At 41.3% G+C, this 27,179-nt stretch overlaps 2 protein-coding genes across 2 annotated transcripts in view; both read right to left on the bottom strand.

Moving 5' to 3' along the window:
* LOC145392068 (uncharacterized) overlaps positions 1–26,758 on the bottom strand; it is a 39,858-nt gene extending 13,100 nt beyond the window's left edge. The window contains exons 1-6 of the mRNA XM_080266524.1: positions 26,750–26,758; positions 26,275–26,430; positions 25,802–26,036; positions 13,592–13,642; positions 7,846–7,887; positions 4,212–4,250 (exon numbers count right to left, since the gene is read on the bottom strand). Of these exons, the coding sequence (XP_080122650.1) occupies positions 4,212–4,250; positions 7,846–7,887; positions 13,592–13,642; positions 25,802–26,036; positions 26,275–26,430; positions 26,750–26,758 (532 nt within the window). The remainder of the gene's footprint in view (positions 1–4,211; positions 4,251–7,845; positions 7,888–13,591; positions 13,643–25,801; positions 26,037–26,274; positions 26,431–26,749) is intronic.
* LOC145392031 (pro-resilin-like) lies at positions 7,367–7,714 on the bottom strand. The gene is made up of 2 exons (XM_080266492.1): positions 7,700–7,714; positions 7,367–7,615 (listed from the first exon to the last, which is right to left on the bottom strand). Exons 1-2 carry the CDS (start codon positions 7,712–7,714, stop codon positions 7,367–7,369), a joined length of 264 nt encoding a protein of 87 aa, XP_080122618.1.
* Positions 26,759–27,179: the final 421 nt, after the last annotated feature.

Here is a 27,179-nt window from a genome sequence, read left to right as displayed (position 1 = left end):
TGTAAGAACTGAGTCTTAGATGCATTAAAGACAACCATATTATTTTTACCCCAGTCAGCGATACGAGCCAAGTCAGACATTAGGTGTGCCATAGCCTCATCCCTTGTTTCTTGAAGTAACTGTTGAGATGGGCGTTGCGGAAACCGAATGGAAAGGTGAAGGGTGGAGTCATCAGCGTATGAGTGGATAGGGTTAGATGTACAGCTTAGAAGATCATTGATGAATAAAAGGAAGAGAGTTGGTGATAGGACAGAGCCCTGAGGAACACCACTGTTGATAGATCTAGGAGAAGAACGATGGCCGTCTACAACAGCGGTTATAGAACGACCAGAAAGGAAGCTAGCGATGAAGGCACAGATAGAAGGATAGAAACCGTAGGAGGGCAGTTTGGAAATTAAAGATTTATGCCAGACTCGATCGAAAGCCTTTGAGATGTCAAGTGCAATGGCAAAGCTTTCACCAAAGTCCCGAAAGGAGGATGACCAGGAGTCTGAAAGGTAGGTGAGAAGATCGCCAGTGGAGCGTCCCTGACGGAACCCATACTGACGATCGGAAAGAAGGTTGTGATAGGAAAGATGCCTTAAAATTTTTCTATTAAGAATTGACTCGAAAACTTTTGAAATACAGGACGTTAAAGCAATTGGACGATAGTTGGAGGGTTGGGAGTGGTCACCCTTCTTTGGGACTGGCTGAATGAGAGCAAACTTCCAGCAAGAAGGAAAGGTACAAGTTGACAGACAAAGGCGAAAGAGTTTGCCTAGGCAGGGTGTAAGCACAGAAGCACAGTTCTTGAGAACAACAGGAGGGACCCCATCAGGCCCATATGCCTTGTTAGTACTGAGGCCAGTGATGGCAGAAAATACATCAACTGAAGAAATTTTAATGTCAGCCATGAGGAAGTCAGAGGGGAGAAGTGATGGAGGAACAGCACCGGAATCGTCTAAGGTGGAATTGGAGGAGAAAGTCTGTGCGAAGAGATCTGCTTTATCAGTAGAAGAAATAGCTACAGAACCATCAGAGTAGAAAAGAGGAGGGAAGGATGATGAGGTAAAGTTGTTAGAAAGATTTTTGGCAAGGTGCCAGAAGGAGCGGGAAGAATTCGAGTTGGAGAGTTGAGAGCATTTAGTATGGATGAAATTATTTTTAGTAGAGCGAAGAACAGACTTAGCACGATTCCGGGCAGAAACGTAAAGATTATGTGATTCAGGGGTGGGCTGGCTCCGGTACCTTTTGTAGGCCCTCTCCTTGTTGCGGACAGCATTAGAACAAGCGTGATTAAACCAAGGCTTTCTTGCGTTAGTCAAAGGATATGAGAAAGGAATGTATGCTTCCATGCCCGAGAGAATAACCTCCGTAATGCGCGAGGCACACTCAGATGGCTCCCGGCCATGGAAGCAATAATCATTCCAGGGAAAATCAAAGAAGTACTGCCTGAGGGCCTCCCAGTTCGCGGCTCCAAAATGCCACAGACGACGTTTCCCTGGAGGGTCCACAGGCCGTACTGGAGTGATAGGACAGGTTAAGGTAATAAGATTGTGATCGGAGGAGCCCAACTGAGAGAAAAGATTAACAGAGTAAGCAGAAGGATTAGTTGTGAGGAAGAGGTCAAGTATGTTGGAGCTCTCTCCAAGGCGGTCAGGGATTCGGGTAGGGCGCTGTACAAGCTGCTCTAGGTCATTAAGGATAGAAAAGATGTAGGCTTGTTCACCAGGTGGATCCGTGAAAGGAGAGGAGAGCCAAAGGTGGTGGTGAACATTGAAATCTCCAAGAATGGAGATTTCAGAGAAAGGAGAAATGGACAGAATGTGTTCCATCGTAGAAGTAAGATAGTCGAAGAATTTTTGATAGTCAGTAGAATTAGGGGATAAGTAAACAGCACAGATATATTTAGTCAGAGAATGACAGGAAAGCCGAAGCCAGAGTGTGGAGAATTCAGAAGAATCAAGTTCAGGAACACGAGAGCAAGATAAGTCGTTGCGTATGTATACACAACAGCCACCTTTGGCTTTGAAATGAGTATAGAGAAAGTAGGAGGATACAGAAAAGGGTTTGCTGTCGGTTGCCTCAGACAGCTGAGTCTCCGTCAGAAAAAGAAGGTGAGGTTTAGAGGAGGAGAGGTGGTGCTCAACAGAGCGAAAGTTAGATGAAAGGCCGCGAATGTTGCAGAAATGAAGAAGAAGAGAGTCAGACAGTGGTTCCAGGCACCTTGAGTCGTCACCGGGAGAGGGGCAGATGGCGGGGGCATTTATGGTCCCCCCCCCTGGGGACTCCGAGGCTTGATTGATAGACGCCATTTTTGTTGATTTTTGAAAAGGAAGTGTAGTGTGTACTTTGCATGTAGTTTGGTGAAGATAGTTAGAGAAATTTGTACTCGAGAGCATGCTGGCCTACTCTCTGTGTAACTGAGACACTGAAAAAGTTCAGCAAAGGGGGATGGTCAGGAACTAGTCCTGAGGGCTGATGAAACGGGAGCTCCAGCACTCCCTGTCATCAGCTTTCCATCCACCTCGGGAGTACTGCCCTGCTCGACTGGTGCTACAGTCTACAGGCGTCATTTGATTATACAGTTATAACCCAGTGTAGTAAATGGTATCCTTGACTACAAGAAACCACTTGGCTTTTCACTCAGTGTAGTCACTTTAAGATTGCACTTCATCAAGTGAGTGGACGGTGTGCGTCCCCACCTAACACCAATGTAAGTGTCACGATTACTGGCCGAGGAACATTCTCAGGGTAAACTTTCCTTGTTGTACACCATTACCCACAACAACACTATCCCGTCCCGTCCACTCGGGTTCGCCTAGCCTGCTCAAATATGAGGCCTGATGTTACATCCTGCATACCATTGCACAGACTGGATTGAATTAGCATACCCTTTCAAAGGCGTGACCTAAGAAAGTCTGCGTTTCGATGAAGGGATCTTATTTACCAAAAGGAGGCTGGGAGGTTCTGAAAGATTTCAATTATTATATTTCGAAAAACGTTGCAGTTCTTTGGCTGATTATTGGCACATGCCATCGTTGGCATGACATGGTGTGAATGGCTCTAAATTTACCAAATGGATGTGAAGTGACTAGAATTGAACTGGAAGGACGTAAATGAAATGAAATAGTTCCTCATTTAGTCTAGCATAGGAAACCGTACCCATCCTTGTAACTGGATCCTTACAATATATTTCAGTATATACAGCATTACAATAGATTTCAGTCAAGTGGTCTGTGTTCTTCTTAGTGTAATAGGAACAGTATATGGTAGGATACTTATTGACAGAGTTAGGGAAATAACTGAGGAATTAGTTGAAACAGAAAAGAGAGGTTTTAGGGAGGGAAGAGGTTGTGTAGATCAGATATTCATTCTTAGATCTTTAGTGGAAAGTTTCTAGAGAAGGGAGAGAAGTTGTATGCGGCCTTCATGGATTTGGAGAGAGCATATGACAGGGTGGATAGACAAGGACTGTGGAAAGTATTAAGACTATATGGAGTAAATGGGATGTTGCTGAAGGCCGTGAAGAGTATGTATGAGGGTGCCAAGGCTGCAGTGCTTGTGGATAATGAACTGAGTGAATTTTTCTATTTGAGGGTTGGATTGAAACAAGGATGTGTCATGTCTCCATGGTTGTTCAGTCTGTATATGGATGGGGTTATAAAAGAGATACAAAGTACAGCAGTGGATGTTGGAGCGACCCTAGTGAGAGAGGACAGTATTTGGAAACTACCTGTACTGTCGTTTGCATATGATACTGTGTTGTTAAGTAAAGACGTTGGGAAGCTGCAAGGCTTGGTGGATGAGTCTGGGACGTCTGTATGAAACGGAATCTAAAGGTGAATGTAGGGAAGAGTAAAGTTATGGTCTACGAGAGAAATGAAGTCAGTGAATGTACAGTGAGGCTGGATGAGGAGAAAATGGAAAATGTGAGTGCGTTTAAGTACTTGGGTAGTGTGATGAGTAAGGATGGAAGTTTAGAGGGTGAAGTGCTTGAAAGAATGCAACAGGGAAGAAAGGTTGCTGGTTCCTTGAAAGCAGTGTTAAGAAACAGGGAAGTGAACATGGAAGTGAAAAAGCTACTACATGACAGTATTGTGATACCAACTCTAACGTATGGAAGTGAAGCTTGGCCCTTGTTGGCAGGACAGAAGTCAAGAGTGGGAGCAGTGGAAATGAGTTATTTGAGAGGAGCATGTGGAGTCACATGGAGAGACAGACTGACAAATAAGGAAGTGAAGGAGCATTGTGGTGTGGATGTGGATGTGATAGGAAGTGTTAGGAGAAACAGACTGAGGTGGTTTGGACTTGTGGAGAGGATGGAGAGCGAGAGACTGACGAGGAGAGTGTATTGATTGAGGTGGAGGGGGGGAGAAGAAGGAGGAGGCCAAAGATGAGATGGAGGGATAGAGTGGAGAGGTATTTGAGAGAAGGGGGTGTGGGCTGGGAGCAGGGCAATAAAATGGCGGGAGACAGGGTAACATGAAGGCGATTTGTTTGTGGCCATCCCTTACTGGATTAAGGCGTCCGGCAATAGATTGATAGATAGTGATCTGTTTTAACATTATAATGCTCCAGGTTGACTGAATATTGTACCAGTGAATAGTTTCTGTCAGATCGATGAGTCCGTTACAGTTAGCGGAGAGAGAGAGAGAGAGAGAGAGAGAGAGAGGAAATATGAAGGACTATAGAGTTGTTGTCATGAAGAATCTCAGGAAGAGGCGACTAGTCTGTGACAGTAGAGAACATTTACCAAATTATTTATCATTTAGCATATACAGCAACTGGGCTTATAACGCTCGGATACTTCACATATAAGAAATATATATATTCTGCATTTGCAGTAAATTATAGTCCAAGACCCATGTTAAATAAGATATGCATGAAACACACATGAACCAGGAAGTTTCACATCGATCTTCGCCAACAATTCACTGCGATAATACTGAGTTCAGCGCTTCTGTTAGCCAGTTTTCTTAATAAATGGGAGCCCTGATTGATCTGCTGGTCTGAACATGGCCGAAATGAACGGGAATGGATCAAATATAATCTACGTGGATTAGAATGGAGCTGAAAATCCGTGATATACATTATACTCTAAGGGAAATCTCTCTCTCTCTCTCTCTCTCTCTCTCTCTCTCTCTCTCTCTCTCTCTCTCTCTCTCTCTCTCTCTCTCTCTCTCGTCATCCTGCTGGGGAGTTTAGGAGAGGACATGGCATATCCCACTGACTGATCATGGTGTGGAAGGAGCCAGTGGTTGGGACGTCACAGGGAGCAACACATCCCAGTGGTGTGGTAGGACAGTTGTCGGAGACTTGAGTTATTTTGGCCTCAGCTATTGGCTGAGAGCTTAGTGGTGGGATACTGTGCACGAAACACACTGCTCGAAGTGGGTGGGTGGGTAGATGGAAATGAGTAGTCTTATGGGTGTTTTGTGTGTGTGTGTGTGTGTGTGTGTGTGTGTGTGTGTGTGTGTGTGTGTGTGTGTGTGTGTGTGTGTGATGGAAAACAACATGTCAAAGATGAAGGTCACGGGTCATTTTCATCTCAAAAAGTTTTAATCCAGTCTGGAACAAACTTTGGCGGAAGGATTGAAGATGTTGTAAAAACGAAGTAAGAACGTCATGGTCACACGGCAGTCAAACGTTCGGCCCTTATATCGTAGGTCGTATTATTGAGACATTAATGAAGATCGTTGAAACCCGTGATATGGAACTCAGATCCTCAACTTGTTTCCTATAAAAGTGATGACTGAACCAGCGATCCTGCAGTGTCCTGTCCACCGCCATGTCCACTCCATAAAACACATGGCACAGGGTGACCTTGAATTAACCTTTACTGACCTGACTTGGTCGGAATGGATGCAAACGGCCTGGTTGCTTCATCACTAGGGATACCTGTCGCATGTATTAACAGAAATTAGAAATGTGTATGAGTAACTGTCAGTGTGTCAATCTCAAAAGATCCATAAGTCCATTCAGCTTTATGGCCAATTGTAGTCTGACTGTAGGGCTGATCTGACTGTAACCTCTGAGTCTCATTCTTTCTACATAACCTAATTTCATTGAATTTCATGCAGCCACGACTTAGTGTTCATGTTTAAGGAGTGACCCAATTCCTTCGGATGAAAATGATACAATTGTAATGGTGTGGCTCTCAGTAATTTAATCTGTTGGCGCTCCATCGGCTAAAGTTAAAACAAATAACCGAACCTAACTTGTCTATGCTCGTAATTACCTCCGCCAACGAAGCTGGAAGAGGTTATGTATTCACCTATGTTTGTCTGTCTGTCTGCTTGTCTAGACGATATCTCCAAACGTTCTCAATGAATTTCAATGAAATTTCGTGGAAAGGTGGGCCATGGGCCAGGAAAGAATTGATTAAATTTGGGGGGCGGATCTGCATCCGCCCCCAAATTTAATCAGTTTAATCAACTGGAGGAGGTATGAGCTCTCTGAGTTCTTTCTAGTTTAAATAAGTAACAGATAAAATACATAACAAGGGCTAAGTAAACACATGCACATCGAAACTACCAGAAGGCCAAGGCTTTCATTAATATTGCAAAAGTGTGTTGGAAATATTTTGCTATTATAAATAGCACACTGAAGACGACATGACTACCGCATGTTAACGACAAAGATGAAACTATGAAGAACTGCCAGTTAGAGATCCTTTCACCTTCATCCGCCTTGTGCAAGATGTCACTCCACCTTAAATAATGCTCATCCCTCTATCTTTCTTTCTATCCCCTTCCCCCTACAAATCTTCCTTACTTTCCCATCCGACAAAGCACTCTGACCGGGCCAAAGGATGGCTCGGTGTCCTCTAAAGGAGGAGAGTATCTTTCAACGACCGAACGAAGAGGTGCTTTGGACATATGTTTAGGTAAGATAGTATTTTCGTAGCCAGATCTTTCAATCATTATCCTCTAAAGCTTGAATGTATATTTGGTGAAGGTATTTCAGCACTTTTATGGTGTTTGTAAAGGCTAATGAAATACGCAGAAAAATGGCTGCAGTAAGTGGATGTCCATCTAAACTGGATACATATTTGATAGATTATTATTATTATTATTATTATTTTTTAACTATGCTAGGTATGGTATTAGTCAGCAAATTATGAAGAATAAGATAATTTTAAGGGATACAACAGCTCCAGAAAAAAATTATATTCGAGCTAGAGGGGAAGAAAACTGTTTCATGGATGCATTTTCATGTTTATTGTTTGAGCACAACACAGTAAGTACTGGGTGACTCGTCTTTTATAAAAAGACGGAAGAAAGTACAAAAACTAAATTATCTGGTAATCTCGGAGGGATCGATATCATGGCTATCGGGTTCAGTCGGTGATGGGTTGTTTGAGTGGATGGTCACGGTTTGGTCCCTAGTTGTATCCCGCCGGGGCCTGCCCGTAGCCCTGTTGAGGGTACTGGGCCTCGCCCTCGTACTGGACGTCCGCCAGGTAGCCGGAGTCGCCGCTGACGGTGTAGGAGACCAGCTGGCGGCGACCGTCGGGCAGCTGGACGTAGTAGGATCCCTGGGTATCGTATCCATCACGAGCCTCCTGGTGACCGTAGTCGTTGGCGGAGGGCGCGTCCTGCACGTTCCAGCTGAAGTCGTAGCGGGGGGCACCCTGGAGAGTAGCAATATGGTTAACTCACCACACACTTGTTGCAGACACAACCGTACCCAAAAATACTGATTATAATTATGTCACACAGGAGTGAAACATGCGCAATTCGTTTATGGAGACGAAGGAAAGCCATGTATAGTACTTCAGTAAATATTGCCAAGAAATAAGCGATATCAATACGTTATGGAAACCATATACAGTACTGTGTTACGATCGAGTTACCGAGGGAGCCGGTGCACTGTAGGAGGGGGCGGGGGCTTGGTAGGAGGGTGGGAGTTCAGCAACAGTAGCGGCCACCAGGACCAACACTGCAAGAACCTGCAGCGGAACACCGAGATAGCAGTCATGATACACAGAAGTATAGGCGTTGATTAAGCAAGTTACCGATAGCCTTATTTTCATCTTCAGGCCTGTTCACCCTTCATCCTGATTAATACTTATCCTTAAGTAGATCATTTAAGTTTCATGCATCAGGGTAACTTTACAAGTAACTAGATAAATAGAGAATCAATACAGTATTATTTCCTCCATGCTATACCTTGGTCACCATGATTTTGATGTGTACAGTCGGAAGATGGGAAGGAGACTGATGTATTCCGGATGACTTTGACTGTTTATATACTCGGGTGGAGGCCTTTCCCCTCGGCAGCCGATGCAGTGACGTCATCAAGTACGAATGGAAACATCGGGAAAGCCCTTGACACCCTGAGCTGTTCTGCGGTCACTTGGCGGTCTCATCCCTTCAAGATTATCTGCATTTCCACTGGCTGTTAAATACTTCTGAGGTAAGGATAAACATTACTTTGGTAAGAAAAGTACTCATATACATTACCCAGTACGAAAACTACAGGAGTTTAGGGATCTTTCACGAGTTTTACGTATGAGTTAGTTATTTATGTGTAACTAGAATTTGCGAAGATTCTCTATAAGTGCCATATTGTGCTTAGTGTTCATGAAAAGTTCTTTTATGCTTTGAACTTATGGTTTCATAGATTCACTCTCTCTCTCTCTCTCTCTCTCTCTCTCTCTCTCTCTCTCTCTCTCTCTCTCTCTCTCACAGACACACACACACACACACACACACACACACACACACACACACACACAAACCTAATCGGTAAGATGGTGTTACAATGATTGAAAGCCTAAAGGCCGGGTCATTATTTTCGCTTTACACCCATCTATTTTATGTTTTAACGTTAACTTTGGAACGTCCATGCATTTACCTTTTTGGGAATGAAAATAATATTTAACGAATTTGAATTTTTCTTGGGTCCGTTTTTAGACTGCGAGTATATGTTGGAATGTACTGTTGTGAAGCCTATTTGAGCTACAATGTTATCCTTCTACTAATAAGAAATGTTTGTTTATATACTGATACATTTTTTATGCAAGGAAGAAGGAACCAAAGGCCAGGAGCTCGCAGATCTTTCCCTCCAAGAAAACCAAAACTAAAATAACAGACAGCCAATTTCAAGTTCCGTTCATTTAGAGATGCCTAGACACACTACGTTTGAAAGACTGGAGATCATAGGCAGTAGGAAATACAGGCAAATGGAGATAGTTCCAGAGTTGACCTGTTGCATACATGAAGGACTGTGAATAACGGTTAACATTTGCATTAGAAAACTGGACAAAAAAGGGATGAGAGTTTGTTTCACAGCAGCCGGTTTCTATGCGTCCACTTTATAGACATTCTCCTTTGCACATATTTAAGCCTTGTTATAGTGGTTCTTTATTGATGTGGCTGACAGTAACATAGTTTCAGTTCTCAGTCTGATATTTATGAGCATTTAGACTAGATAACATATTGGAAAAAACATGATGGACTCTGAAGATCGCTTCACTGAGTTTCCAAATTCATTGATCACTTTCTTGTTATTTATTGTAACGAAGTTTGTCAGTGCTTATGTTCTTAGTTGGTCTGTAAAGCTATAGAACATAGCTATTTGTCCAGAAAGGAGGGCATAGGGCATAGATGAAGGAGACTTGAAGTTCAGGGTGATAAGTGGATGTGGAAATATTAAAGACTGTGAATCTGTATACGACACTGAGTGAATGTCGACAGAATACAAGGAAGTTCGAACACATGTAGGGACAAACTGCAGTTCCCTCTGAATAGTTTGCCTCAGCTGGGATGACGCGTCACATAAGTGTCCTCTCCTCTCTATCACTTTAGGTTACAAGCACCTGTCCAGTGCATTGTTAAATGTTAATATGCCTGCAGATTAACCGACGCTAGGACAAAGGTCCGTGTCATTCATAGTTTATAGATATTATTATGGTATTTGAGACTCCCTTATTAACTCTGGATAAATTTAGAATAGTCACATCATACAAAATGTAGGATGTTGAACTGACAGTTGCCGCGACTTTGTGTACTTTAATTTAATATCAATAATACTATGCGAATAAGCGTTGTCTGCGAGCGTGTCTGCCCACGTTTGATCCCCACGGATTACTACGTGCCATACATCAAAAGACGCTGTACGACAATCAGACAGTGATGTAAATGATAATTGCGTGCGGTCAGTTGCGCGTGAGCCACGTGCACTTTTGTGCCTGATTTTTCGCCAGACATTGGGAACTTCTACAGGTCATATTGGTGTCAGTGCGTGCCTCGGAGGCTCGCGCTTAACAGCCCCGCTTAGTGGCCTGATAGGACCACTAAGTGCTTTTGTTACCAACTATCAAGCAATGAAGACTTAGACAAGTTTATTCTGCTTAGAAGATATTTTTGATCTGGAGAGGTTTCGTTTAGTCTTAACTAACCCGCACAGTAATATGTACCTTTCACAAGTTAAATAAAATCATTTGGATGCAACAAGAAAATAATGAAAGGGGTTTAGAAACAAACTGCTCTTCACAGGTATGGCCTAACATATAAAATATTGATGTAAGTACGCATTGACCTACTAGGCTAATCTAAATGGGTAAGACGGGGTATGTCACGGTGATGTCTCATGCAAAGATGGAAGATGGGGCATTGTGTGAAGGGTACCACTTTAACGACTGGCCTAGCCATGCAATTTGACAAACGAAGCCTGACAGGCCAAGAGGTCATAGTACTTGTAATTACGATAACGAAGCCCATGAACATCTAATTTTTCATGGTATTAGTTTGACTGCTCTTCCAGAAACCCACCAACCTGCCATAATAATACCTCTGTAGTTGCCAGTCACTATACTAACCACAATTCTTGATTAACCACAATTCCTTTCAGATGAGTTGATGGCCAAGTGTAACCAGATTGGAGGATCGATTGACTGGTAACGACAGAGACTCATTCCTACCACATAATCATTGTTTACTGAAATTCATGGAATCATGACTTATTATGCAAGATGTATGGATGGCCCAGTTCCGTCAGATAAAAAACAAACCAGCAATAGTAATGGCATGACGTAGCACTCAGTAACTTCATCTGTTGGTTCACGTTAGACAGACCATTAAAAGAATGAGTTAACCTCACTAGTCTGTACTGAAGAGTTTTAATAATTAACTAAAATTAAATAAACAATAAAGGTAAATCCAAACTCATACATATAAAATCGCCCCTGTTTAGAGTACAACTCTCATGTGTGGGGAGGCTCCCCACATACAGCTCTTCTCAATAGGGTGGAGTCAAAGGCTATTCGTCTCATCAACTCTCCTCCTCTTACTGGCTCCTTTCAACCTCTGTCTCTTCGCCGCACTGTTGCCTCTTTATCTCTTTTCTATCGCTATTTCAATGGTCACTGCTCCTCTGAACTGTCTGCTTGCATCCCTCCACCTCTACGACGGGCGTGTAGCACCCGTCTAGCAACAAACTCTCATCCCTTTTTTGTCCAACTCTCTAATGCAAGAGTTAACCGTTACTCCCAGTCCTTCATTTATGCAACAAGTCGACTCTGGAACTGTCTACCACTGTCTGTACTTCCTACTTCCTATGATCTCCAGTCTTTCAAACGCAGTGTGTACAGGCATCTCGAAATGAATGGATCTTGAATTTGGCTCTATTTTGTATTGTTTTTTTTTTTTCCTTGGAAGGCTTAGCCTTTGGTTCCTTCTTCCTCGCATTAAAAAAAAAAAAACAGTAGGCCAATACTTCAGTGGTTTTGCAAAGCGAGATGAAAATATACTGGCATTATAATACTACACTAACAGCGAGCTGGTGAACGTATATTAACGAAAAAGTTTTGACGCTGTTGTGTGAAAGAAACAATGAACAACAGCAGCATCACTAGCATGTTCGTGAGGGTAAATTCAAGGCCTGTGACTTAACAATCATCCTTACTGGTTGCAATATTGCCATCTACGGTATTCTCTTTCTGGTACTACGACGTGTTTAGTATTCATTTGTTCTACCATTTGCTTTTCCTTACACTGTATATTACTCTACTCGTCTCTGGTTGTCCACCCAGTCCGAGATCCTCACATGGACGGTTGTAATTGCCCTTTCTAATTAAAAAATATAACACTCCCACCTATTCCTCCATTCTTCTGTAACTTTACCTAGCGTAAGCTGCGGCCTCTATTTTCATTTTGCTTCGTGCTAATAACTAACATGATGAAGCACTAACAGATTTTCAGTTTTGGAATTTAAGAAATTTCTGTGTAGTTTTCTTTGTCATGCAGCTGTATGATGTGAATGTTATTAATCTTTTCTTTGGAAGATGTAAAGGAAGACTTAGAAAAACACGTTGCCCAGTAGATAGTATTCATTTGATTATTGTGTAACTGGCTGTAATAATGTTATGTGCTCAAAATTATATATATATATATATATATATATATATATATATATATATATATATATATATATATATATATATATATATATATATATATATATATATATATATATATATATATATATATATATATATATATATATATATATATATATATATATATACTGTGAGCGGATGCTATAAAAAAGAACGTTTCGATAAACAAGTGCTTTCAACATATCATTCTGAAGCTTCTGTGTCAGGTAGAAATAAATTAAGTTTTATGAGACATTCATTTAATAACTGATGGTGTACTGTATATACAGTGAGACTAAGAACAGAAAAGTATATGTTGTGGTATGTAAATGTCCATCTGAAACAAGCATAACTACGTTAAAATATGACACTTTGTAAAAAAAGAAAGTAAGACTCTTAGGCAGTAGGTTAGATTATGAAGATTAAGATACGAAATAGGAAAGGTACAATATCTTGTGTGGCAGATCCGTATACGAGGTTGAGATCACTAAATGCGATGACAAAAATTTTTAAAATAGCCTGACATTTGACGTTCGAGGAGGAAAAGAACGATGTGTGGAAGATTTCTTTTAATAAGTGAAACAAAAGGTAATAATAATATTACTGATGTTTGTTATTTCAAATGGGTCGCTAGTCTTACAGACAGCTGAGAGAAAGAACAGCAACTAATTTTAGTTCGGAGGGTTCAATATCATGGCCACCTGGATCAGTCGGTGTTGGGTTGTTTGAGGAGTGGATGGTCACGGTCTGATCCCTAGTTGTAACCCGCCGGGGCCGGACCATAGGCCTGTTGAGGGTACTGGGCCTCTCCCTCGTACTGGACGTCCGCCAGGTAGCCGGAGTCTCCGCTGACGGTGTAGGAGACCAGTTGGCGGCGACCGTCGGGCAGCTGGACGTAGTAGGATCCCTGGGTGTCGTAGCCATCACGAGCCTCCTGGTGACCGTAGTCGTTGGCGGAGGGCGCGTCCTGCACGTTCCAACTGAAGTCGTAGCGGGGGTGACCCTGAAGAATAGCAATATGGTTACATCAACCACACACTTGTTGCAGACACGGCCTCATCCACAAACAGTGATAACAATTATGTCTCACAGGAATAAAAGAGGTAGGACTTATTTGAGGAAACATCGTAAAACTTTCGAAATTGTTTTAGTTGAGACCAAAACCAAATGTATCATCAGAAGATGTTATGTAAAGGATAAAGTGTGGTAGGGTTGTTGATGGCCATACTGAGGGAGCCGGTGCACTGTAGGAAGGGGCGGGGGCATGGTAGGATGGAGGGAGTTCGGCAACAGCACCGGCCACCAGGACCAACACAGCAAGAACCTGAAGTGGAACACCGAGATTAGCAATTATCATATGCCATGTGCCCTCACTACGCAAATTTCCGATTGTCTTATTCTTACCTCCGCAAGGAGGTTATGTTTTTCCTGGCGTTGGTTTGTTTGTTTGTTTGGCTGTTCGTTCTGTTTGTCTGTTTGTCTGTCTGTGTCTGTTTGCAGGATCACTCAAAAAGTTATGAACCGATTTTGATGAAATTTTGTGGAAAGGTGGGTCATAGGCCAAGGAAAAAATGATTAAAATCTGGGGCGGATCCGGACCCGGATCCCGTGTATCCCGCACAATATCTCCAAAAGTTCTCAATGAATTTGAATGAAACTTTGCGTAAAAGTGGGCTATGGACCATAAAAGAATTAATTAAATTTTTAGGCAGATCCAAATCTGGATCGGGTTCCTTTTTTATGGCAATGACATTGGCGGAGGTATGTGCTCTCTGAGTGCTTTCTAGTTACCTTGAGGTCTAGTCTCCCAATATCCTAACTAACACTTACACTCTGTCTAGAATTTTGGCGCTTAATCAAAGACTAACCTTGGCTAATTAAATGAGTCTCTTCATTATTCATATTTTGTGACTCATGATAGATTTTACAATAAACTAGACATTAGATGATTAGAGTGTGTGTTTTCTTCCGTTCTGTACCTTAGTCACCATGATGATGCGAACAGTCAAAGGTAGGAAAGAGACTGATGGTTTCTGGATTCCCGAGCCAGTTTATGTAGTCCGGAGGAGGCCTTTCCCATGCCAGGCGACGCCATGACGTCATCAGGTTGGAATGGAAACATCGGGAAAGCCCTTGACATTCTCACTTATTTTGCTATTGCTTCTCGGTCTTACTCGGTCATCTTTATGATTATATTCTCCAGCGTTTTAATGCTGAGGTAACTGTATCAGTATAAACGCAGCTTGGGGAGGAAAATTGCTCGCACACATTTTCGCAACAAGTGTGTAAACTACAAGAGTTCAGAGAGCCTTGGCGTGTCTTCAGTATTTATGCATTACTGTAGTATTTTATGTACCGTAAAAACAATACAAAAAAAATATTGCGAGAATTCACTTCAACTACTCACATTCGGAGGTTTCATGAAGTGGACATTGAAAACGTTTTATTCATTATATTTAACATACATTATCGTCATCATCATCATCATCATCATCACCATCATCATCACCCAGAACTCTTCTGGCAGCTAAAGATGGGATGTAACAGGGTCCAGAGAGCTGGAGAAAACCCAGTGGAAGAAGAAATTAACCCATATGTATGCCTAGTTGAATGGGCCACACTCATTCTAACAAGGCATATGGGCCTGATGGGGTCCCTCCTGTTGTTCTCAAGAACTGTGCTTCTGTGCTTACACCCTGCCTAGGCAAACTCTTTCGTCTTTGTCTGTCAACTTGTACCTTTCCTTCTTGCTGGAAGTTTGCTCTCATTCAGCCAGTCCCAAAGAAGGGTGACCACTCCCAACCCTCCAACTATCGTCCAATTGCTTTAACGTCCTGTATTTCAAAAGTTTTCGAGTCAATTCTTAATAAAAAAATTTTAAGGCATCTTTCCTATCACAACCTTCTTTCCGATCGTCAGTATGGGTTCCGTCAGGGACGCTCCACTGGCGATCTTCTCACCTACCTTTCAGACTCCTGGTCATCCTCCTTTCGGGACTTTGGCGAAAGCTTTGCCATTGCACTTGACATCTCAAAGGCTTTCGATCGAGTCTGGCATAAATCTTTAATTTCCAAACTGCCCTCCTACGGTTTCTATCCTTCTATCTGTGCCTTCATTGCTAGCTTCCTTTCTGGTCGTTCTATAGCCGCTGTTGTAGACGGCCATCGTTCTTCTCCTAGATCTATCAACAGTGGTGTTCCTCAGGGCTCTGTCCTATCACCAACTCTCTTCCTTTTATTCATCAATGATCTTCTAAGCTGTACATCTAACCCTATCCACTCATGCGCTGATGACTCCACCCTTCACATTTCCATTCGGTTCCCGCAACGCCCATCTCAACAGTTACTTCAACAAACAAGGGATGAGGCTATGGCACACCTAATGTCTGACTTGGCTCGTATCTCTGACTGGGGTAAAAATAATATGGTTGTCTTTAATGCATCTAAGACTCAGTTCTTACACCTATCAACCCGACAAAATCTTCCACAGGTATACCCACTAATGTTTAATAATATTCAGCTTAATCCTGCATCATCCTTGAACATGCTTGGGGTTTCATTTACTCAGGACTTATCTTGGAAAGATCATATTACATCTCTTGTAAAATCTGCTTCCAAGAGATTGGGTGTGCTAAGCCGACTCCGCTCTTTCTTTACCCCTGCACAATTGTTGACTCTATACAGGGGTTTTATCTGCCCCTGTGTGGAGTACAACTCTCATGTGTGGGGAGGCTCCCCACATACAGCTCTTCTCAATAGGGTGGAGTCAAAGGCTTTTCGTCTCATTAACTCTCCTCCTCTTACTGACTCCCTTCAACCTCTGTCTCTTCGCCGCACTGTTGCATCTTTATCTCTTTTCTATCGCTACTTTAATGGTCACTGCTCCTCTGAACTGTCTGCTTGCATTCCTCCACCTTTACGACGGGCGCGTAGCACCGTCTGGCAGCAAACTCTCATCCTTTTTCTGTCCAACTCTCTAATGCAAGAGTTAACCGTTACTCCCAGTCTTTCATTTATGCAACAGGTCAGCTCTGGAACTGTCTCCCTCTGTCTGTATTTCCTACTGCCTATGATCTCCAGTCTTTCAAACGCAGTGTGTCCAGGCATCTCAAAATGATCGGATCTTGAATTTGGCTCTATATTGTATTTTGTTTTTCTCTTGGAGGGAACTGTTACTGCGGGCTCATGGCCTTTGGTTTCTTCTTCCACGCATTAAAAAAAAAGAAAAAAAAAAATTCACTCACTATTCAAGCCTCCGGAATTCTGATCACCCCACCGACATGATCATTCGCACTTACCTGCTTCTTGCAGCTCGTTAGCTACAGTCAGTCCAATGAATTTCACTTCACCGGGATAAAAAGGGTGCCAAACCCTTATTATACAGTCCACCTTGGTCTACCATGCCTCCTCCCATGTTCAGACTTGCTTAGATACTCTTTTCGCCACTTTCTTCTCATTCATTTTCTCCACACGATGGTATCATTTAAGCACACTCTTTGAATCTGATGTCCACAGACTTCCCTACTCTGCATCTTTCATAAATCGCATTATTCTTTATCTAATCCACGCTCTGCACTCGACACACATTCCTGAGCAACACTTCCACTGCTCTTAATAATGAATTCACATATTGATGGCACAGAAAAGTTTCCCACCCATTTGTTAATGCAGACACTAAACTTTTTCACACTTCTCGCACCCACTACACCCAAACCTCTATTTCCTCTCAAGGCCTTCATAGCACCAACCACTTTTTTACCCAGTGCTACTTTACTCTCTACTTTCTTTACTCTTTTACTTCTCTTCTCTATCATTTCACCCAAGTATTTAAACTCCCTTACTAGGTCGAGTCTCCATTCACTACCACGTCAAATTACATGTCACCTTCTACTGTATCTCATTAACCATCACTGTTATTATCGGCATTTGCTTTCAGAGACTGACGCTCAGACATCCACCAAATTCCGTGCCAGTGTACCAGGTTATTATCCGCTATTAATATGCAACAATGCATCATTTGCATACATCAGATTTCTAATACCCAAACTCTTCATATTCATTTTCAAAGTCATAGCAGTTTTCATGACTGGAAGTCGAATGTTTACCTCTATAAATATACAAGTTTATTTATTTGATTTTTCCTCCACCAATTCTTTTGCATTTTTCTCTCCAATTATTATGAAAGTTTCTTGTAACTATCTCCCCTTTCAATTCATCATTGCAAGTAGTAACATGAGCTTTGGAACATCTGCGCAATTGCATGTTTGAGTTCGTATGTGCCTTGATCAGAAAAAACGCGTAATTATTTTAATTTCTGCTGAATTGATAGTCTGCGAGTATATGTTGTATTATACTGGTGGGGAGTTCCTTTGAGTAACCATACTGTCCTGCTAATAGGAAAAGTTCCCTATATTTTGATGTATGTTAAATAGCAGGCGGTTTTCAATAATTTTGAACAGTCTACTTTTTCTGCACACGTTTAACCATGTTCTCGTTGTTCTGAAGCACAGTTACAGATTACAGTGTAACAAAGTTGCGATTTTTAGTGTAACATTTCTAATGGGGTTAGTAAAAATGTCTTTCATAATTTTAATAAACTCACCTGGAAATTGCAAGAATATAAAGAAAAGGACATTGAAACAAATAACAGTTCACATGTACGACAAGTCATATATAAAATGTCGATATGTGTGCTTTTACTCACTAATATAAATGGGCAAGCCAGAGAACTTAACGGAAGTGTAACATCCAAGATTCAAGACTAGGCATGGCGCGAAACACATGTCGTCAACAACCAGCGTACCTGTGTAATATGACAAAAGAAATTTCCCAGGCTAAGAGGATATAATACTTACCTGGTACTTCTGATAATTGAGCTATCAAGGGAAGATATCAATAGAATACTATCTATTAGCAGTTTCACTGCTTGTCCTGTAGTTCATGAATGTGTCATAAATCAAAATTTGCTGCCAATACACCGTGCTGCATAATTCCACAGTGTCGAGAAATGTGATAGGGAAGCAGCGTCCTATGGTGTCTTTTTTTTTTTTTTTTTTTTCTAACTTGACAATGATTCAAAACTCCTTGCGGCTTAGGTGATGGCCAAGTGTGTTCAGACTGGAGGGTTACTTTGGTTAGTAACCACAGCATGTCATTCCTTCCACATAACCAAAGTTTATTGAATGACATGCAACCACGACTTAGTATTCAAGTTGTACAAGTGCCTCAGTTCCTTCAGGGAGAGAGAGAGAAAAAAAAAGCCAACTATAGCAATGGCATGATGTGGCCTGCAGGAACTCCATCTGTTGGTGTACCATATAAAAAAAAGGACAGCTGGGAATTAATGGAACCACCTTGTCAAACTAGTCAATAATCAGATGTCAGATAACCAGGAAAGTGTAAATAAACAACCAAAGCACATGGGCACAACAAGGAGGCCAAGGATGATAGTGATTTAGATGAGTGTAATGGAAAAATCTTGGTATTATAACAGCATACACGACACGCAGCTGGATACCGTATATTGACAAGGAAGTTCGGAAGCCTTTGTGGGAAAGCAGTAATGAAAGTAGCAGCGCCATTCACACAGCCTTTGAGTATTCCTACATTCATGGGCTATGACTACTTCTTCGTTGTTACTTATATACAGAATTGCCTTCTACTGTGGTTCATTTACCATTGTGGTCACTATCAATTTGCTCTGCCTTTCGATTTAGCCCGATAATTCCTCATAGCGTACATGATTTTTCTCGTCCCTGGTTGTCTATCCACCATGAGGTCTACATATTGAGAGTTGAATTTGCTCTTCCTGTCCAGTCATTAATATTCTCCGAGTAATTCATATGCTGTTTCTACTGCGGATATATTGCTGTATTTCATCATAGTGTAGATTCTTCCATTCATCACTGCCCACTCAGTGTGAGCTCTTCACATGGACATTTTTTTTTTTAAATCCAATCGTTATTAATCTCCCTGTCATTCGTGTGTTTATCTGTAAATCCATGTAGTGACCTATTATTAATTTCCTTAATGTTGATATAGCAGAACAGAAATCGCATTTTAAGAACGGATGACGTTATTTTTCCATTCTGTTGCCTCATAATGTAATATGAACATTATTACAGTTTCTTTAGTTTGATTTCTTTTGAAGATGTAGCATGTTGGAGATATTTTGCATAATTCTTAGTGTTCACTGATTCAGTAAGAAGGAGATTGTAAGAGCTTTATTTAAATAAGATATGTATTTTTACAACTATGACAAAATTAAAATGAGAAAACTTATGAGTACTTAGATTTTTCAGACATTTCCCTTTAAGAATATACCGGTAAATATAAATCAGGAATAAATACATCAAGGTTCATCGGAAATTGCTTTAATAAACATATAATGCTATTTGTACAAAACACCGAAATGCACAAAGATACTCAGTGGTAAGCAGATGTCAGTCTATTTTCTGTATAACTTCCATGAAGTAAGGCAAAAATGTTTTTTGAATACGAAGAGCTAGAATGGAAATTATAAATTAGGAAGATTAATATGATGTTACTGATACAATGGCTTCAGTGAAGATTCATAGTCGAGGTAGACATCATTAAATATGACGATGAGATGAGATTATTGTACAGGTTATTATCTCGCTATTAGGAAGAATATTTAAAATGCTTGGAAGAATTTGAAAAGATGCAGGTATTAATAAGAAGTTATTTGATGCTTGCTGTTTGAACAATACAGAGAATGAAGTGGGTGACTAGTGATATATAAATAGTAGAGAAAGAAAAAAGACAACAATTAAATTCGGTCGTATTTCAGACGGTTCGACAACATGGCCACTGGGTTCAGTCGGTGTCGGGTTGTTTAAGGAGTGGATGGTCAAGGTTTGGTCCCTAGTTGTATCCCGCCGGGGCCTGCCCGTAGGCCTGTTGAGGGTACTGGGCCTCGCCTTCGTACTGGACGTCCGCCAGGTAGCCGGAGTCGCCGCTGACGGTGTAGGAGACCAGCTGGCGGCGACCGTCGGGCAGCTGGACGTAGTAGGATCCCTGGGTGTCGTAGACATCACGAGCCTCCTGGTGACCGTAGTCGTTGGCGGAGGGCGGGTCCTGCACCTTCCAGCTGAAGTCGTAGCGGGGGGAATCCTGGAGAGTAGCAATATGGGTACCTCAACCACACACTTGTTGCAGACACAACTTCATTCACAGACACTGATAATAATTAGGTCACATAGGGGTGAAAGGAGGTAGAGTTTATTTCAGGGAATGAAGTAAAACTTCGCAAACTGTTTCATTAGAGATGGTAAATGATTGATTTTTTCATATGAATAGGTATTGTGAAGGATAAAATGTGACAAAGTTGCTGATGGTCATACTGAGGGAGCCGGTGCATTGTAGGAGGGGGCGGGGGCATGGTAGGATGGGGGGAGTTCAGCAACAGCAGCGGCCACCAGGACCAACACAGCAAGAACCTGAAGTGGAACACCGAGATTAGCAGTTATGATACGATACGCTATATGCCTTTAGCATGCAAATTACCAATTTTCTTTTATTTATCTTTAGGTCTGGTCAGCCTGTATTTTAACTGGCGATTACTTTCACTCAAGAATACTGAGAAGAAATCAAAGTTTAGCATTGGCTAATAAAATGGGCTTCATTATTTATACGAGCATTCTATGTATCACGATAGATTTTACAGTTAACTAAATATTAATTAGTACATTATGAATTTTTCTCCATTCTCTACCTTGTTCACCATGACGATGTTTACAGTCAAAGGCAGGAAAGAAACTGATGCTCTCTGGATTCCCGAACCAGTTTATATACTCGGGTGGAGAACTTTCCCTTGCCAGACGGCGCCTGACGTCATCACGTTGAAGCTGAAAAATCGGGAAAGCCTTGGACGTCCTCGCTTATTCTGCGGTAACTTCTCAGTCTCATCCACTAATGCTTATGTGTATGTTTTCACTGCCTGTTAGACAACGTTGAGGTTACAACGGGTCAGCATAAGAGTAGCTCGAGGAGGGAAATTACTCGCACACATTTTCCCTAATGGAAAATGGAGATCCTTAGCGAGTTTTTGAAGTATGTGTTAGTGTTTTATGTACTGCAAAAATAAGGATTTCCGTAAATTCCATTTAGCTACTTACATTCAGAAGTTTCAAGAACTGGATACTGGTAGTTTTTTATGCACTATATATAAAACAATCGTCATCATCGTCATAATCATCCATAGCTCTTCACCAGGATGGGATGAAATAGGACCCAGAGTTCAAGGGAAAACCCGATCGAAGAAGATATTAACCCAACAGTCTGCCTAGGTGAAAGGGCCACACTCATTCACCCACCACTCAAGCCTCCGGTATCCTAACCACCCCACGGGCATAATCATTCACATTTACTTGCTTCATACCACTTGTCAGCAACAGTCAGTCCCATGAATATCGCTTCACGTAGATAAATAAGGGTGTCAAGCCCTTACCATACACTCCATCTTAGACTTCCGTGTCTCCACCCACCTTCAGACTCATTCAGAATCATCCTTTTCATCACGCTCTTCACATCCATTCCCTCCACATGAGCGTATTATTTATGTACACTCTTCGAATTTCGTGTCCTTAGACTTCCTTACTCCGCATCTTTTACCATTTACAATTTTCTTTATCCAATCCACTCTCGTCACTTCACACACTTTCCTGATCAACCCAATTTCCAATGCTCTTGCTCTCCGTTATCTTGTTTTTGTTTTTTCTTGCAGGGAGCAGTTTGCAAGCTACTGTCCTTCGGTTTCATCTTCCTTGCAATGAAAAGAAAAAAAGCAAGTCCCAAACCCGTAAGCTAATTTTTACACCAAACTTCTTCACTGTCCGTGCGTCCACTGCACTCAGATCTTTTATTTGTATCAAGACCTTCATAGCACCAAGTACTTTCCTACCCTGTGCTAATTTTTTCTCTACTTCATTTACACATTTACTTCTCTTCTGTCATTTCACTTGGGTATTTAAACTCCCATACCAGTTCGTGTTTCTCCGTTCACCACCACGTCACACTGTAAGTCATCCTTTATCTCAGTAAGTATCATTTTGGTGTTATCGGGATTTGCATTCAACCATCGACGCTCACAGTTATTCTCTTAACCACCTCAGACTACAATCTGCCCCTCAGTGCAGTGTTACAGGAATGTTAATATTAAGGCTAACTCTAATTAGTTGAGATCTGTATTAGATGAACTTTAAGGTGATTAATATATAATTTAGGTTCCCTATTGAGCTTTGGATACAGTTGGGAAGATAGCATGTCACACTAAGCATCACACAAAGGATGTTGAACAGGCTGTTACTTATACTTGATATGTTTTAACTCCTTTATCTCGATGAAACGTTTGTTTTATTTATCCTAGCAAAGAATATTTGAGCTGTGTGTTTAATATATAGTCTTGTCTAAGTTAAATAAGATTGTTTGGAGGCTGCAGGGATACAATGAAGAGGACATCGAATTCAGTGACTATTCACAAGTGCAGTAATTCGCACAAAATACTGTGTCGTTACAGGTGTGCTTTTTCCCAGTAATCTGAACGGGTAAGAAAAGGTATGTTATAGTAATGTTTTATCCAAAAATTGAAAAACAGGCGGTTCGCAAGGTGAACCTGGCCAACGGTGAGGTATTACTGGGATACAGTTAGTAATGCTATTAATTTCAGTGTTTTTCCAGAATTCCACCACTTGCTACTATAAGACCTTTGTACCTTTGCCAATACTTGCACGCCATGTAGGATAAGGTTCCACAGTCTCAAGAACTGTGTTATACAAGAATTGCACCTGTAGGGTGTATCTTATTTTATTTTTTTCTGAACCAAACAGGATCTTTGTACTCCGTCGGCTTAGTCGCTGACTAAATGTAAGGTCGATTTTACTAGTAACCACAGAGACTCACTGCTTTCAAAGAACTAGGATTAACTGAATTTCATGCAGCCACATCTTAGTTTTCTAGTTGTGGGAGTTGCCCAGTTCCTTCAGGTAAAAACAAACCAGCTATATTGATGACACGATCTCAAACCTCGTTTTAGCTCAGTTGATGGGTACGTGTCTGGTGGAATTGATTAGTAACCACGGAAACTCGTTGCATCCACGTGATGAAGATTCATCGAATTTCATGCACCCACGTCCTTGTATACAAAGTTGTGGGATTCACCAGTTCTGTTAGGAAAAAAAAAAAAGTGATGGCATATGTAGTGCGTACCAACTCATGTGTTTAGGGGCTATGTATGCAAAGACGACTAGACCTCAAAAGAAGGAACTAGCCAACTAGCATGCCAAAGAATCGATACCTTAACAAAGGGGAAATAAATAGTTAAAATAAATCTTTGCACACCGAAGCCACCAGAAAGCCAAGAACTTCAGTAATCTAGCAAATCGTGATAAGACCATTTTGTTATGGGTACAGCATACTTTGGCAGGGCTGGTTACATTATATTAGCGAGATAGTTATGAGGTTGTTGTGTGAATGTGGTCATGAACAGCAGTAGCGTCACTCCCATGTTTCTCTGTGTAAATTCAAGGACTGCAACTTCACCCAACCCTGCAAATTTACAGTATTACTCACTACTATACCTGTAATTAATTTACCGCTACTGCCACATGTTGAGTACTCGTGCGTTCTCTCTACTGCGGATACAGTTTCACATTTCCTCATAGCGTATATTACACCATTCATCACCGGTTTTCTTCCCAGCATGAGCTCCTCACATAAAGTTATTTTTATTCTATTTATCCACCCATTTTTAATCTCCCGAGATTCATCCATTTATTACAACTCCACTCAACTTTTGCTGTTTTAACTTTGCTTAATGTTGATGCGCAGAACCTAGTTCATATTTCACTAATGGATGACATTATTTTTTTCCATTTTGCCCTTTCTTATAATATGAAACAAACATTGTAATAAGTTTTTGTTTTCTTTTGTAACACGTTGAAAATATTTTGGAAAATACTTTGTACTCACTCTGTCAGTAAATATGCGGTTGTCAGTTTTTGCTTAAAAGTATATATTAACAAGAAGTGGTGCCAAGGCACGGGAAACCCGTCCCGGGCAGTCATTTTAATGCTGACTTACAAACACAACAGGATACATAGTCAAAGATGTCAAATATCAGGTCTGGAGTAACAGGTGAAACTTGACGATTTCATGCCCATTTGAAAATTTAGTCCCGACCCACCTGACATTGACCCTCCTACCGCTAACTGGGGAGACCCCCCTGATGTAATGAGGCATGTCATAGGATGCAAATATGAAAAATGCATATTTAGGTTTGGGTTTCATGTCAGTACAACGAATTTGAAAAGAGTAAGGCGAAAAAATGATTTTTTTGTTTTAATTTTTTTGGCCTACAACCTGGGCCTTGGTCCAATTTGGCCCAAAATTTAATTAGTTGATCAGAAGGTAATGGCCCATCATCCCTGTAATTATAGTCAAAATCGCATTAGTGGATTTCGCGTAAAGTTGTTAACAGTCAGACAGACAGACAAACAGACAGACAAATCGAGTGAAAACAATACCCGTCCCCGAGCCCCTCTGGGGAGGGGACTGGTAAAAACAATGAAAAACTAGAGAATGAAAAGAGAAACCTGTTTTGTACACAGAAAAAATCATCCAATATATTACCAATATGCCGGGAATCGAGCCCGGGACTCTCAGGTGAGACCCAAGCAGCATAACTATATCACGATCGTGGTGTAGTGGTATGCTGCCTGGCTCTCACCTAAGAGTCCCGGGTTCGATTCCCGGCATATCGGTAATATGTTGGATGAATGAAAAACTAATAATCAGAAATCATCTGAATCATTTTGTTATCCAGAGCTTCAAACAGCTTTCCTCTAAAGCTTAAAATATATATATCAGGTATAAATACAATAACGTTTCATGGGAAATTTGTTTAATTATTTATGATGTATACACAAAGCAACGAAATAAACAAACATACTATGTGATAATAGGTATTGTGTTTTAAGTTGGTGTCACTCAAACTTCGGTATAAATTTGATAGAATAAGGTAAGAAGTTTTTTTAAAACAGAAATAGAAATTTATACATTATGAAAGTTAAGATAAGACTAAAGATACAACAGCTTGAGTGAAGATTAGTATTCGAGGTAGAGATAACTAGATATATAATGATGAAGAGATTTTTGTACAGACTGTTATATGGCATTTAAGAAAGAATATTACAAAATATGGAAGAGTTTGCTAAGATAAATGTAAGATTTTTTATGCCTGTTGTTTGGATACTGCAGAAAATGGCCTGGACGACAAGTCTTACATAAACAGGTGAGAAAAAAGACAATGATTAGACTCGGTAGCAATCTCGGAGGGTTCGATATTATGGCCACTGGATTCAGTTGGTGTTGGGTTGTTTGAGGAGCGGATGGTCACGGTGTGGTCACTAGTGGTATCCCGCCGGGGCCTGCCCGTAGGCCTGTTGAGGGTACTGGGCCTCGCCTTCGTACTGGACGTCCGCCAGGTAGCCGGAGTCGCCGCTGACGGTGTAGGAGACAAGCTGGCGGCGACCGTCGGGCAGCTGGACGTAGTAGGATCCCTGGGTGTCGTAGCCATCACGAGCCTCCTGGTGACCGTAGTCGTTGGCGGAGGGCTGGTCCTGCACGTTCCAGCTGAAGTCGTAGCGGGGGGAATCCTGGAGAGTAGCAATATGGTTACCTCACCACACACTTGTTGCAGACACAACCACCACACACAAACACTGATAACAGTTATGTCACACAGGAGTGAAACAAACATGCAGGATATAATTTATTTAGGGATATAAAGAAAGATAAATCTGACCAACTATATTAGGAGAGGCTGTAATCGAAAGCATACTGTCGTGAGATCATGTGAAGCAAAACTGAGAGTAGAGCTAGTGATTATCATACCGAGGGAGCCGGGGCAGTGTAAGAGGGTGCGGGGGCCTTGTAAGAGGGAGCAGGGGCCCTGTAAGAGGGTGCGGGGGCCCTGTAAGAGGGGGCGGGGGCCTTGTAGCGAACACCGTCAACAACAACAGCGGCCACCAGTACCAACGCCACAAGAACCTGAAGTTACACAAAATGTTTAGCACGGAGGTTCCAGTAGAACCCGTCTTAGTGAACTTTAATAAAATGAGGTTTGTTGTTTATCCTCAGCGAAATAATAACTCGGTTAAATATAGCAAAATCGCTGAATTACGTCGTCATACTCATTCAGGGTCACAATTTTTGCGTATTGAATTTACTCACAAGTATGTGAAAATGTAAGTGACAAACGGAGATGATGATAATTCATGTTTAGTATGCATGTTTTTCTACGGGAATAAGTATGATGTTGCTTTATAACATTCACTAAAGTCTGTGTCCTTTCTCTTCCCTGCTTTACCTTAGCCATCATTATTATGTTTACAGTCGTAAGGAAGGAAGAAACTGATGTTTTCTTGATTCTCACGTCAGTTTTTATACTCGTGTGGTGGTCTCTCCCTCGCCAGCAACTACAGTGACGTCATGGGATAGGAATGTAAACACCTAGTAATTCCATGACATCGAATTCATGTGATGTGCGTTGTTAACTCGTTCACTCTTACTTTCGTGCAGTGATAACGAAGTTTTCACTATAGTGCTGTACAGTATATCGACACCTTTTCATTGTGTATTATTTGTTTTTGTAAGATACGCATTTTATTCTAATTTTAGTTAACCATGGATATGTTTATACAGATTTTGAAGTACGCTCTATTTATAAAGATATACAATTCCTCCTTCAACTACTCTGAAGTACAACTTTTGAGGTAGGAATTACCTTTATATTTTTT

The sequence above is a fragment of the Coenobita brevimanus genome, chromosome 21 (genome assembly GCF_032717465.1).
Source record: "Coenobita brevimanus isolate Jiangsu-jjx chromosome 21, ASM3271746v2, whole genome shotgun sequence".
NCBI classification, from domain to species: Eukaryota; Metazoa; Arthropoda; class Malacostraca; order Decapoda; family Coenobitidae; genus Coenobita; species Coenobita brevimanus.
This window is presented reverse-complemented; position numbering and strand designations above follow the sequence as displayed.